The sequence below is a fragment of the Euprymna scolopes genome, chromosome 22 (genome assembly GCF_053919585.1).
Source record: "Euprymna scolopes isolate OS-2025 chromosome 22, ASM5391958v1, whole genome shotgun sequence".
Lineage (NCBI taxonomy): Eukaryota > Metazoa > Mollusca > Cephalopoda > Sepiida > Sepiolidae > Euprymna > Euprymna scolopes.
In genome coordinates, this window is record NC_136503.1 from 84562460 (window position 1) to 84575924 (window position 13465).

General features: G+C 32.6%; 1 protein-coding gene across 1 annotated transcript in view; it reads left to right on the plus strand.

The window, feature by feature from the left end:
* The first annotated feature begins 6976 nt into the window (after positions 1-6976).
* Positions 6977-13465, plus strand: part of LOC145243534 (universal stress protein in QAH/OAS sulfhydrylase 3'region-like) — an 81333-nt gene continuing 74844 nt past the window's right edge. Inside the window, exon 1 of the mRNA XM_080106506.1 lies at positions 6977-7643. Coding sequence (XP_079962632.1) covers positions 7568-7643 — 76 coding nt within the window. The 5' untranslated portion in view covers positions 6977-7567. The remainder of the gene's footprint in view (positions 7644-13465) is intronic.

Here is a 13465-nt window from a genome sequence, read left to right on the forward strand (position 1 = left end):
AGTACCGTTTTATCTGTTTGGTTACACATGTTTCGAATGTTGGACAATGTTTACGATCCAACAGCCTCGTCAGACCTTACAGAAATGGTTATTAGTATTTCGAAGAAGTGTTTTAAAAGAAATACGAGAAAAAATGGCGGGGATAGGAGATAATAAGGGGAGGGAGACGGTTATCGACAATATTTTAGTTTTGAAGGTTAAAATAAATTAGATTGTAGTGTGTATGTGGGGGTAGCAGATTCAGGTAGGCGTGGGTGGAGATATATGGGTATAGGGAGGGGGAGGTGGAGAGAGGATGGTAAAGAAAAAAGAAAGAGGGGGTAAAGAGAGGAAGGGGGAGAAGTTTCAATTTTTAGGTTATAAATTTTGACTGCTTTTTGCTTGTTTAGCCAGGTATATGAAGCAGATGAGAGAGAGAGAGAGAGAGAGAGAGAGAAAGAAAGAGAGAGATGGAGAGAGAGAAAGAGGGAGGGAGAGAAAGGGCTTGTGTAGGTGTCATGTGTTTGACAAGTAAAAGGTTTCATTTAAAATTTTCGTAGTCACTATAAGTCGACTTGTTGACACTGAGATGTTTTTAGGTAGTTAAGGATTAATACATACGCTATCGCACGTGCAAATACGCATACATACATACACATACATATGTACATTTCTACACACCCATATACAACCACATACACACATACACATATATATAAACAATGTATATGCAGACATACATGCATCTATATGCAGACATACACACACATACGCACAACTCCTATACACATATAGATACTCACATATATACATAGACATATATATATATATACACCTACATATATACATATACGTGGAGATATAGATCTCTAGTAAGAAGTAGATGTACATATACATACATACATAATACATACATACACACACATGTACCCATATACACGTATATACAATTACACAAATATACGTATTTATAAAAATATAAATATACAGACATATATATATACATATATATATATATATATATATATATATATATATATATATATATATATACAAACATGTGTATATTTATACCAAGCAAATAAAATAAAGTTAGGATAAATAAATAAATACATGAGTGTAGTTAATAATGCGAGGTTAGGTAGACGTATTGTAAGATATGTTAAAAAACATGTTGTTGGTTTAATATTTAGGGGTCTGTATTGATTTGCTTTGCTTATTGGATAGGAATTAAGTTATAGTGTCTACAAAAAATTCATAGGGATCTAGGTAAAAGTAGGGATGAAAATAGGAGTAGAGATAAAATAAATTAATGGATTGAGAGATTTAAAAAAAGTGTATAAAGGTTTAAAGGTTAAAGATTATGAGAGTGGTTGTTAAGTTATAATGAGCCAGGGGTTCTTGTAGTTTCGTTAAGTTCATATATATGCGGGGTGGGTTCCTAACATGGTGCTTTGGGCAGTGGTTATGTTTAACTTTATTTTTCGTGTTAAATGTACTGTGGATATAGGCATATACATACATACAAACACATACATGCATATAAACTCAGATATAGCTATACCTGTATACGTACGTTTAGCCATACATACCCGTAGATACACACATATATACAAACACTAACACCCAGATGTACGCAAACACATACATGTGCACATAGATATAGATATACCAATATACATTCATGTATATACACACGACCCATGAGCACATACATTCATACACTCGCACATAGAAACATATACGCAAACACACATAAGGATATATATATATATATATATATATATATATATATATATATATATATATATATATATATATATATATATATATATATAGACCCAATCATGCCCGCACATACACATACATATACATATGAAAATACATGTACGGATCTCCAGTAAAATGTAGATGTACATACATATGTGCACACGCATACATATACATATAAACATATATACAATTATATAAATATACATATTCATATAAATATAAATATACACACATACATAGACATACATATATACATAGAGATGTGTATATATACACTAATTGAGTAATTTGTAAGATATGTTCAAAATACCTGTTGTTGGTTTAATATTTAGGGGTCTGTATTGGTTTGCTTTGCTTATTGGATGGGGATTAATTTATAGTGCATAGGAATTTTTTTTAAATGGGGTATAAAGGTTTAAAGGTTAAAGATAATGAGGGTGGTGGTTAAGTTATAATGAGTCAGGGGTACTTGTAGTTCCGTTAAGTTCATATATATAGGGGTGGGCAGTGGTTATGCTTAACTTTATTTTCAGTGTCAAGTGTATCGTGGATATAGGCATATATACGCATACAAACACATACATGCATATAAATCCAGATATAGCTACACCTGCATAATACGTTCACCCATGCATATATATAGATACACATATACATACAGACACTAACATCCAGATGCACGCATACACATACATGCGCACATAGACATGGATATACAAATATATATTCATGTATATACACACGGCCCATGAGCACATATATCCATGCACGCGCACATAGAAACATATACATAAACACACATAGGGATATATACATAGATTCAATCATGCCCGCACATACACATACATATGCAAATGAAGATACATGCACGCATACAGAAAAGTAATTAGGTGCGTTAAAGATAATAGTATTTCTGGTATATCTACAAAAAAGTACATATATATACATACAGATATCCATACAAATTGCAACATATGTACACCCATATAAATGTGGAGAGTTTTAGTAGTAATTAGTAAGTGAGTGGGGGTAGTAGAATTCATGGGTAGACGAATGTGTAGATGGTTAAGGTAATATAGGGTATAGGAAGGGTGGAGTAAGGGGATTTGGTTGTGTTGATGTTACAGTAATTGGGTGTATGCGGTAGATGGATGTATTGTGTGCATTATTCGGCGGGTCCAAAAGGATGTTGTCTGAGGGATGTTTCAGAAGGGTGTATAATTGCTAAGGAGGTGGGATTTGTAATGCCGGCAGTTTATGGTGGTTTCATGTTTTCTATTTAGTAATTTGTCTCTATCTTTAAAACTGAATATAAAAAGTTTGTCCTTCAGGCAGAGGAGGCATGGGGAGTCTAAAGATTTACATGCATTAGATTTTTTAAGGATTTCCCACGTAATGGTTGGTGTAAGGTTATTTTGGATTAGATCTGGATATTGGGAGGTTAGTGAGGTTTTGTTAGGGTGGTTGAGGTTTGTGAAGGAGCGTTTATGTACTCTAAATCTATCTTTAAAGGAGGTGCCTGCCAAGCCAATATAGTATTTTTTGTCGTTTAGGTTTTCTTCAGGTGCAATTGTAGCTTTATAGACTATTTCTGTTTGTAGGCATTGTTGATTAAGTGGGCATTGAGATTTGTTGATGCAGTTACAATTATTTCTGCTAGTGTTATTTGTGTTTTTATCTTTGTTAAGTATTTTCCTATTGTGTTTCTTGATTATTTGTTCTAGGTTATCAGTACAGCTGTAGCTAAGCTTAATTGTGTTTTTATTAAATATTTTGTGTAGTGTGTGATTGAGTGGAAAATGGTTGTTTATTAGTTGAAAGAATTTTTTGCCTAGTTTCGTTTTGACCATCATATTGAAGTGGGGGTTGAACCAAATTATTTTTCTGGCCCTATTTTTCTTGTTTGGGGTATTAGATGGATCAGGTTCATCCTCTCTCCACCTCCCCCTCCCTATACCCATATATCTCCACCCACGCCTACCTGAATCTGTTACCCCCCACACTACATTCTAATGTATTTTAACCTTCAAAACTAAAATATTGTCAATACCCGTCTCCCTCCCCCCTATTATCCCCTACCCTCATTTTTTCTCGTATTTCTTCTAAAACACTTCTTCGAAATACTAATAACCATTTCTGTAAGGTCTGACGAGGCTATTGGATCGTAAACATGGTCCAACATCTGAAACATATGTAACCAAACAGATAAAATGGCAATAAAAAAATAAAACACATATTTGTTCTGCAATAGTATTGAGCACTTTCTTTAGGTTTTTACTAATTACCAGTTTTACCATATATATATATATATATATATATATATATATATATATATATATATATATATATATCGGTAATATTATTTTAATTTTATTTTTATGTTTATTATTAATACTATTATTATAATTATCTTTATTATCATTCTCATCACTATAATTATCCGTCTATTATTGGTATTATTACCACTTTTATAAGTAGTAAATATCTCCTTACTTTTCCACCTTGCTAACTATATGTATCCTTAAATTTTTTTCATCAAATTAAACGCCCCCCATAGACATTGCCATCCTATCCTCTGACCGTCCCTCTTATAATCACACTCCATACATCATAACAGAAGAAACTTAAAAATATTGCCGCATATTACCTAATCAATATTACAACCTAGCATTTAAACCCCCCTCCCCCCAAAATTATAGCCGCTATTTGCCGTTTAGGTTGCACCTGTCAAAAATACCACTCCATAGATAATAGACACCCCACAGACCGTTAAAATAAATTACCACGCAGTCACAATATTTAATTTAACCCTAAAACATGTACCCCTTAAACTCAACACTATGTTAAAGACCATATACAATTTTATATATCATACTATATATAACAAGCTTCTCCTTTATTTATTTATTTAGAATTCAATAAAGTTTCCCCCAACATTCTATAATTCCTCTTAATCTTTTTCGCCCCTAATGAACTCTACGCTAGACGCCGCATCTACTCCATGCTACCTAGCACCTTCTCTACTCTTCTGATGAGAAGCATTAGGCTTCGAAATGCCCTAACATAAAGAGTCCCTTCTATCCCCCAAATTCTGCTTGTATTCCATTATGCAAATAATGATCCATTCTATATCTACTAATATATAGTTTTGTTATATATATATATATATATATATATATATATATATATATATATATATATATATATATATATATATATATATATAAGGAACGTTGTATGTATGTGTGTTTGTTCTCTATGGAATCGGAAATTACTGGGCCGATTTTTATGACATTTCACACGAAGGTACTTTATGTGCCTGACAGCATTCTAAGATAGGTAAGACTTTTTTTTTTATTATCCATGATTTAAGTGTAAAGAAAAAACAAACAAAAAAAAGCCAGTCGGCCGGTTTTTCCCATTTTTTTTTTTTTTTTAATTTTCTTACCAATAAAAAAATCTCTCTTGTTGAGTGAGGACGAAACCGGTCGGTTCACTAAAAATTACATTTGCTTTGAATTATGAATATTCATAATTTTGATATATTTGATATATATATATATATATATATATATATATATATATATATATATATATATATATATATATATATGTATATAGTTAACAACATATAACGGTAGTTAACAACACTTAGCTACCAGATTCTGCAATTTTTTTTTTATGCCAAATCATAAATGAAGTGCGTTTGAAAGACAAATCACAACGCAATATTAAGAAAATAAATAAATATTTGACTTGTTTGAAATTTATAATTAAAATATATTTCGGAGTCAAACTCCATCCTCAGTATGTTTTTTCTTCTTTTTGCTTGCCATGTTGTAAAGTTGGAGAAAGAAAAGTCTGTTTGTAAAGATCCGCGCCTTGTTTCTCAGCGGTTGTATTTTGAAATGCTGGAACCGTGCGTTGGCAACGCAAGATTAACGTCAAGGGAATGAGTTTCATTAGAGAAACGTTGATTTAATTTGAATAAAAGAAAATACGCATCAAGTGCGAAATATATATCCGAAATATATTTAAATTATAAATTTCAAACAAATAAAATATTTGTTTATTTTCCTAATACTACGTTGTGATTTGGCTTTCAAGCGCACTTGATGCGTATTTTATTTTGTTCCAATTAAATCAACGGTTCTATAATGGAACTCATACCCTTGGAATATATATATATATATATATATATATATATATATATATATATATATATATATATATATATATAATGTCGGTAGTTAACTATATATATATATATATATATATATATATATATATATATATATATAAATACACACATATATAATTTCAGTAAGTATATGTATATATATATATATATATATATATATATTTGTAGAAATATATTTTCTTATAATATATACCGATCTTTATTTAAGAAGCTCAATGTAATTACAGAGCAATATAGTGAATAAATGACAAAAAACTATATTCCAAAATTCATGATGTTGACCATCTTATAATTTATTCCTTTAATTCAGTTGACTTTTGCAGTTCTTGACAGTATCTGTTTCGTAGCGCAAAATCAATCACTTAATTATTATATCAATCAGTGAATCTATTATGCCCTTAACTCATCAAAAGAAATAGCAACAATCAATCCGTCAAAAGGAAATGAAGTGTGATTTGACATGAAGTTTTACCTAAATGCGAGTTGGGAACAATTTTCCCTTTGACCAATTTGGTACCCCCTAAATGGGGAGCGGCATTATATTATTTTTAAAATATAATTATCCACTGACACGTGTTTCGTCGTCTACGACTCATCAGAGTGGCTGAATCTCTCTCTCGCTCTCTCTCTCTCTCTCTCTCTCTCTCTCTCTATATATATATATATATATATATATATATATATATATATATATGTATACGTAATTTTGATAGTTAACAATATATATATATATATATATATATATATATATATATATATATAGATAGATAGAGAGAGAGAGAGAGAGAGAGAGAGAGAGAGAGAGAGAGAGAGAGAGAGAGAGAGAGAATTTCGGTAGTTAACTATTCATATCCAAGTCTCATGGATATTCTTCGTTTTGTTAAAGCATAAATTTTCCAAATTAAAATGTATAAATTATATTTGAATCTCTAAAAAACAACAACGCAAAAAAAAAAATAAAAAATAAATAATAAATAAATAAATAAAAATGTATTATAACCATTAACGCCATGCGGTTCTCTCTGGCTTGCTTCACCAGCTAATAAACGGTCGGGGACCAAAATAATCTGATTGTCGCAAATTATTGAATTTAAGGTTTTTTCCAGATTTGAGATTTTCTTCTTTAATCAGAACAAATCGTTTTCCTAACATCGCAGTTCCTTCCCCCCTCCCCTGCTACCTCGTCATCTGCTGCTGCTGCTGTTATTCTTAGTAGAATTGGATGATCGTAAGCGCACTGACTGGAAACATATATACACACGTACACGCATGCCCACCGCAAATCGACGCGGTCGTACGTACAGACATATAAACACTAAAGACGAACTCGCACATACCTCAACGCGCGCCGTCGCACGTACACCGAAGCAGTTGTGTTGAAAAGGCATCGCCGTAGACAGCAACAACTCGCGTACCGGCCAAATAGTTGTAGTCAAAGCAGCCGTTACCTTTCGCTGTGTAACACGTTGCTTTCTTCATTGAAGTGGTGGTCAGAAAGACTGTCAGCTGAAACAGCATACAAAAGCCTCTCACGTTTAGGCTAGGGACATTATTTTACTGTGAACCTCCATATTAATTAAGATTCTCCATTTCTTATAAGAGAACCAAAAAAACATGGCAACGGTGGTTGAGCAAAGAAACGTTGTTCTGGCGATGGACGGAAGCGAACATTCTAATTTTGCGCTAGACTGTAAGTAAAACAAAACGTTTTTTTTTTTTTTTTTTTTTTTCATGTTTTTCGAAATCGTCGTGGGGGTCGGATTTACAGTCGCCTCCTGGAATAATAGAGAAAAAGAAGGAAAGCTAATTCTTGTTGCGTCTACTACATTCGTGCGATTACTACTAAGAGACCTTACCTTCTCGCCGTAAAGAATATTTATTTAAAAATGAAAACGATTATAGGTTTATTTTTACGACATGTCCCAGCGTAAACACCCCAACCTCCCCATGTTAAGAACGGCTTTCGGAATAAACACTCTCTAACATCGAAAGCCGTTCTTAACACGGGAAGGTTGGAGGTGTTTATAATACGCTGGGGGCAGGTCGTAAAAAAAAAATACCCAATTTTATATCAGTTGTAGTGAATTTAATCGCTGCTAGAAACAGGTGGCTTTCCCTAAAATCTCTCAAGTCTTCATTATTCTCCATCATTAACGCAACTCGTATTCTCGCACCAGCCGTTTCTAGCAACGATAGTGATAACTGAACGTTTTCTCTGGAACCTGAGTGAGAATAAATATCAGCTAATCACTATTATTATCGATATAGGGTATTAATTTGCAGTATAGCCAACAAGACGAAATAGTGGTAAAAAATATAATAAATGTCACCAAAGGCAAGGTAATTTTTTTTTATTACCTAGCTTGATCTGTTGATTTATTTTAACCACCAAATGTTCCCAAATCGTGTGAAAATGTAATTTTCTACCAACATTTTGTTTTAATTTTAAATTTGTGCTGAATTATCGAGATTCCCCTAAATAACCGTCTAATGTTGGCTTTTTTTTTCTTGTTCTCTTAGCACTACTTGTGTTTTAGATAAACGCTTCAAAATACGTTAAAATATAAACTCTTATCCAGGTAGGTAAAATACTAACTTATCTTTCCTTTGGTAACATATATATTAAAGTTAAACATTTTCGTTTTGTTGTCTATACTGCAAAATACTTGCAACGTAAATCATTTTTAAGGCAATACCATTGGTAAATATCAATTTATTTGAATTTACCTATTTGCCCCCCCCCCTTTTTTAACCTATTTACTTCCCCTCCCCTCAAAAAAAGGGTACTCTGGATAAGAACAAAAATAAAAATTGTCTTAGTCATGAGGGATTTCTCGTCTACTGACCGAGGACAGAAAAGATAGTGTAGTATCAAAATAGATACTACACTTTTTTTTTTTTTTTTTTTTTTTTTTTTTTTTTACACGACTTGCCCCAGCGTAGTATAACCCCCCCCCCCAACCATGTTAAGAACAGCTTTGGGAACACTCCTCCCATCTTAAGAACGGCTTTCGAGGTTGGGGTATTTATAATACGCTGGGGCGTGGGCAGTGGGGCGGCAGTGGGGCACGTCGTAAAAAAAAAAAAAATTTACCTTTTTTTTTTTTTTTTTTTTTTTTTTTTAATACTTAACAGTTTAAAACAAACAGTTTACCGTAAATAGGGATTGTAGGTAAATAATCCGGTTGTGCTTAATTTCTCTCCAGAAAAAAAGTCTGAACGCAGATAATTTTACTAAGTCACTATTTACGATAAAATAAATTGCTTTAAACTTTTCTAAGCTATCACATTTTTAACGAAAATAAGTAACTGAGTATGTAAAACAATAACTTTTGACTAATTTTCCAAATGTGTATATTCGTTTAAAATTGTCAATATTAATAATAATAATTACCAATTATTTATTCGTTAAAAACTTTGATCATCCGATCAGAAGAAGATAATGAATAGTAATAGATCTGATGCCGCTAAGGCGCAGAAGGTTCCGGCTTTACGCATTTTTAAAATGAATTGTTCCAAAATCAAATTTTGTCTACATTAAAACATTACAATTTTAAAGAAATGCATTTCAAAAATTCGTTCCATTAATTTGAACATTCGTTTAACGATTTTTGGCTGACGTACGAGTGAGTCCCCTCCGTTCACCTAACCATTTTATAAAAACATCGGCCAATTTTCTTAATCTCCGCCCCCCCCCCAATATCCAGTTAAAAAAAAAAACAATCAAAAAGCGCAAAGTTCAAGCCCCACCTCCCACCCAAAGGCCACATACGCCAAAATTGTTTCCTTTCCTGTATGAACGCTCCCTAGAACTTGCTGCGTACGACATTGGAGCCGATGCGTATTTCGCCATGCGGGCATTCCGGCATCACTCGTGTACGTCCGCCCGATTTTTTTAGTATAAAATGGAGAATAGTTAAAAAAAAAAAAAAAAAAAAAATGTAAATTGCTATATAATTTTCAACACATAAAGGATTGAGGGACATTTTTTTATTTATTGAAAAAAATATTTACAACGGCAATTATTTTTACAGAACAAGAAACGAATTTTTCTTTTTTATAGATACTACTGACTCTGGCAAAACTCCATAATTCTGAAAAGAAATATAAAAAAAAAACACAAATTGATGTAGAAAACAGGCCATCACCAACGGTCATTCATTGGCAATAATCTGGTGTTCCATGGAGTCTGATAGCAAGTATCTCCAGATTTCCAGTGCTCTCCACATCTCCCGATGCAGATTAATTCACGTTAATGCAACAGCCGTTTACCTTTTCTCTTTCGTTGGCAACGGCTATTGGCATTCTCTAGAGCTTGTGTGGCAAAAGGCCTCCCTCAAAGCACTTTTTCGGTTGATGTCTTGTTAGTGATCTCCCTTCTCGATCCTTCCGGACCCTTCACAACTCTTTGGTGTGGTGTCATCCGATGTAGCCGCTACTACTACTGTTTGTTTGCACTTTTTTTTTTTTTTTTGTAAAGTCCATTGAGAAATAGTTATTCATGTATAATTTGATTATTCGCACACTTAAAAATGTTCTAAAATTTTAAACTGAAAATGAAGCCCAGGAGTCCTGGACTTTTCAAATAGTTTGAAAAAAAAAAATTCAATAAATATTGTGCCCTTTGTGTTAAAAATAGCATTTTTTCGATCCCGTTTGAAAACGTTTCCCGCCTTTCGACTACGGTGGACCAAACGCGCTGAAATAATTTTTTTTATTCTGCTTTAAATTACCCCCCCCTCCCATTTTGGGGAGCCTGGCCCCCACACACATACACATTAAAACCCAAACTCATACAAATGGTCACCCATCTGGTACTGGCCAGCCTCAGCGTTAATAATACATTGAAATTTTCGTCACTGAAAAATAAGTTTTTTTTTTGGCCTGTTTGGTTTTCCATAGTTTGCTTTTTATCAAGCACAAACGTAAACATTGCCTACACCGACGCGAAGTAATTGGTTGCCTATATGAATAAGTGGAATTATTTGAAATCCAGGTACTTATATTATATTTTTGCATATTCTCATAGAAAATCACCCTAAATCTTAGACAACAAATAAATTATTTCAAACTTTTTTTTTTTTTTTTTTTTTTTTTTTTTTTTTTATGTACGTTTTTTGTGCAAGACAAAGAATGTCAATTGTTAACTTTTGAAAAATTTAACATTTAAAATTCAATTAAAAATAGTAGAAAAAGTTTTACATTATTCTGTTTTCTATATGATAAAATACAGGGTTTTATCTTTCTGGAAAAAAAAAGTTACTCAGAAATAATGGATTTTAATAAATGTAATTTCGTTTAAAAAAAAAACTTGATTTTTCGGCCATTTTTGGTGGTGTCTAATGTATTTATGTTTGACAACTTTTTCGAATCTGTACAGTAATACAAACCCGTAAAATCGCTAAAATCGTGCATTTTGATTTTCTTGGTTTTAAATAAAACTACTAGGTCGATGTACGTAATTTTTGGAATATGACATCTTCGTTCTGTACCGAGTACGTACATCGTACAATTTTTTTTAATTGCCGCCATAAATGCCAATTTGAATAAGCTCAAAAAGTTACCTCAAAAAGGGCCACTCTGCATTTATTGATCGAGCACAGAAAAATGAAATGTATCAAGACAAATTACACTTTGCCCTAATGAACATAATCCTAATTAACAAGTTTATGTTCATCTTTAACAAATCGAATGCTATTTTGTTGCACTAAAATTACAATCAAGTCATTAAATTTTACCCTAACTTTTTATAATCGCCCGGATTTCATACACATACCCCTTTATTATTTAACAATTATCCTTGCCTCCATGTTGTGTGCAGTGGTTGGTGTGACAAGGCAGTTGCTCCAGGCAATTGGACTGAGGAAGTGACTTCAAACAACATTAAAACTAATTCCGCTTTCTTATTTTTATTTTTTATTTTAGTACTAGGACTATACTTGAATCTTTGGGGCATACAATCAAAGACTTACCCCCAATTCCGGCACCATCTTTGCGCTCCTGTCTTCAGGTTTCATACAAATCCCTTATTCGAGAACCTTATACAACCCCAGTTTTTGTGGTTCGACAAACCATACCCAATAGCTATGAAATTTTATACATTTTTAGGGTTTGTAAAAAGTTGTCAAAAAACAAATGTTATCAAGGGCAAAATAAGCTACTCTTCTACCTAACTGGATCATTTTCTAGTGTTTTTATTTAATGTACCATGTTTATTCAGCTCGAAAAACATGGTGTTCACCGATATATTGGAAAATTAAAAGTGGCGCCCGACTCTCTTTGACACGGTAAGTTTGGGAAAATGAGTTAAAAATATACAAAATACTGTTAAAAACCCACCGATTATATGCCGGCCTATATCACGATAACATATATTGAGCCAGTTTCTAACAGTATTTTCCAATACATCGGTGAACACTGTTTTTCGAGCTGAATAAATGTTACATTAAATAAAAACACTAGAAAATTATCCCGTTAGGTAGAAATGTAACTTATCTTGCCTTTGATAAGCTTTGTTATTTATTTTATTTTATTTTTTTACAACTTTTTCGAATCTGTGTACAGTAATACAAACCCATTTTTTTTTTTTATATTCACTATTCTTAACCATTAGTTTGAGTGAGAATGAAGTTGTATTGGCTTTTATAGTCGAACAAGCTGGATTTCTCAAGATTTGAACCGGTCGCTATCAATAAGATTAATCGAAGTGACAATGTGCTACAAAAAAAAAAAAAAAAATCGTATTGTCTTTTTTTTTTTGCGCGCGAAACCTCCGTTTGTTGAATCGGTTTTTTTTTTTTGTTTTTGTTTTTTTTTATAACTAAAGCAAGTCATTGTTCCATCCCAGTGGGACATGAATCCACATTCGAGAAGAGAAGGGGCACGTCATATCATATTTAAACTGTCTCCTGCTTCTCATAGTTAATAGGAGGACTTATATTTATGCTTGAGTCTTTCGGGGATAAAGTTAAGGATTTGGTACTGAGTTTTACCCCATCATCTCCAGGCCCCTGAACACCTTTGCTCTGTCTCCCATGTGCTCGACCAATTCTGTTGTCGCAATACTTTTTGTGTGTGTGTGTGTGTGTAAATTTCTATTTCGTGTCTCTTTTTCCTGTGTTGAGGTAGAAGGGTAAGATGATGAAAGTTACTTATTTGGTACTTGTACAGTTTAATCAAGACATCAAAAATTGAAAATATCGAAAAATTATATTGTACGTATCCGTTTTGGACTGAAGTCCTTCGAAAAAAAAAATTAACTTAATTTGATTGAGTAGTAGCTTTTTATTTATTTATTTATTTTTTTTACAGCGGAATAAACGTTTTTATGAGAGCACGCTGAAGGCAGCCATGTTTGTATTTTTAGAACACACCATGGGGAGATAACTCTGTCTAAAGCGCCGACACCTCCCCATGTTAAATCATAGCTTTTCTTCCTAAAAATCAAAACATGGCTACCTTTTGATCGGTATAACTTTTTTTTTTTTTTCCGATGTAAACAACAAAACTGCT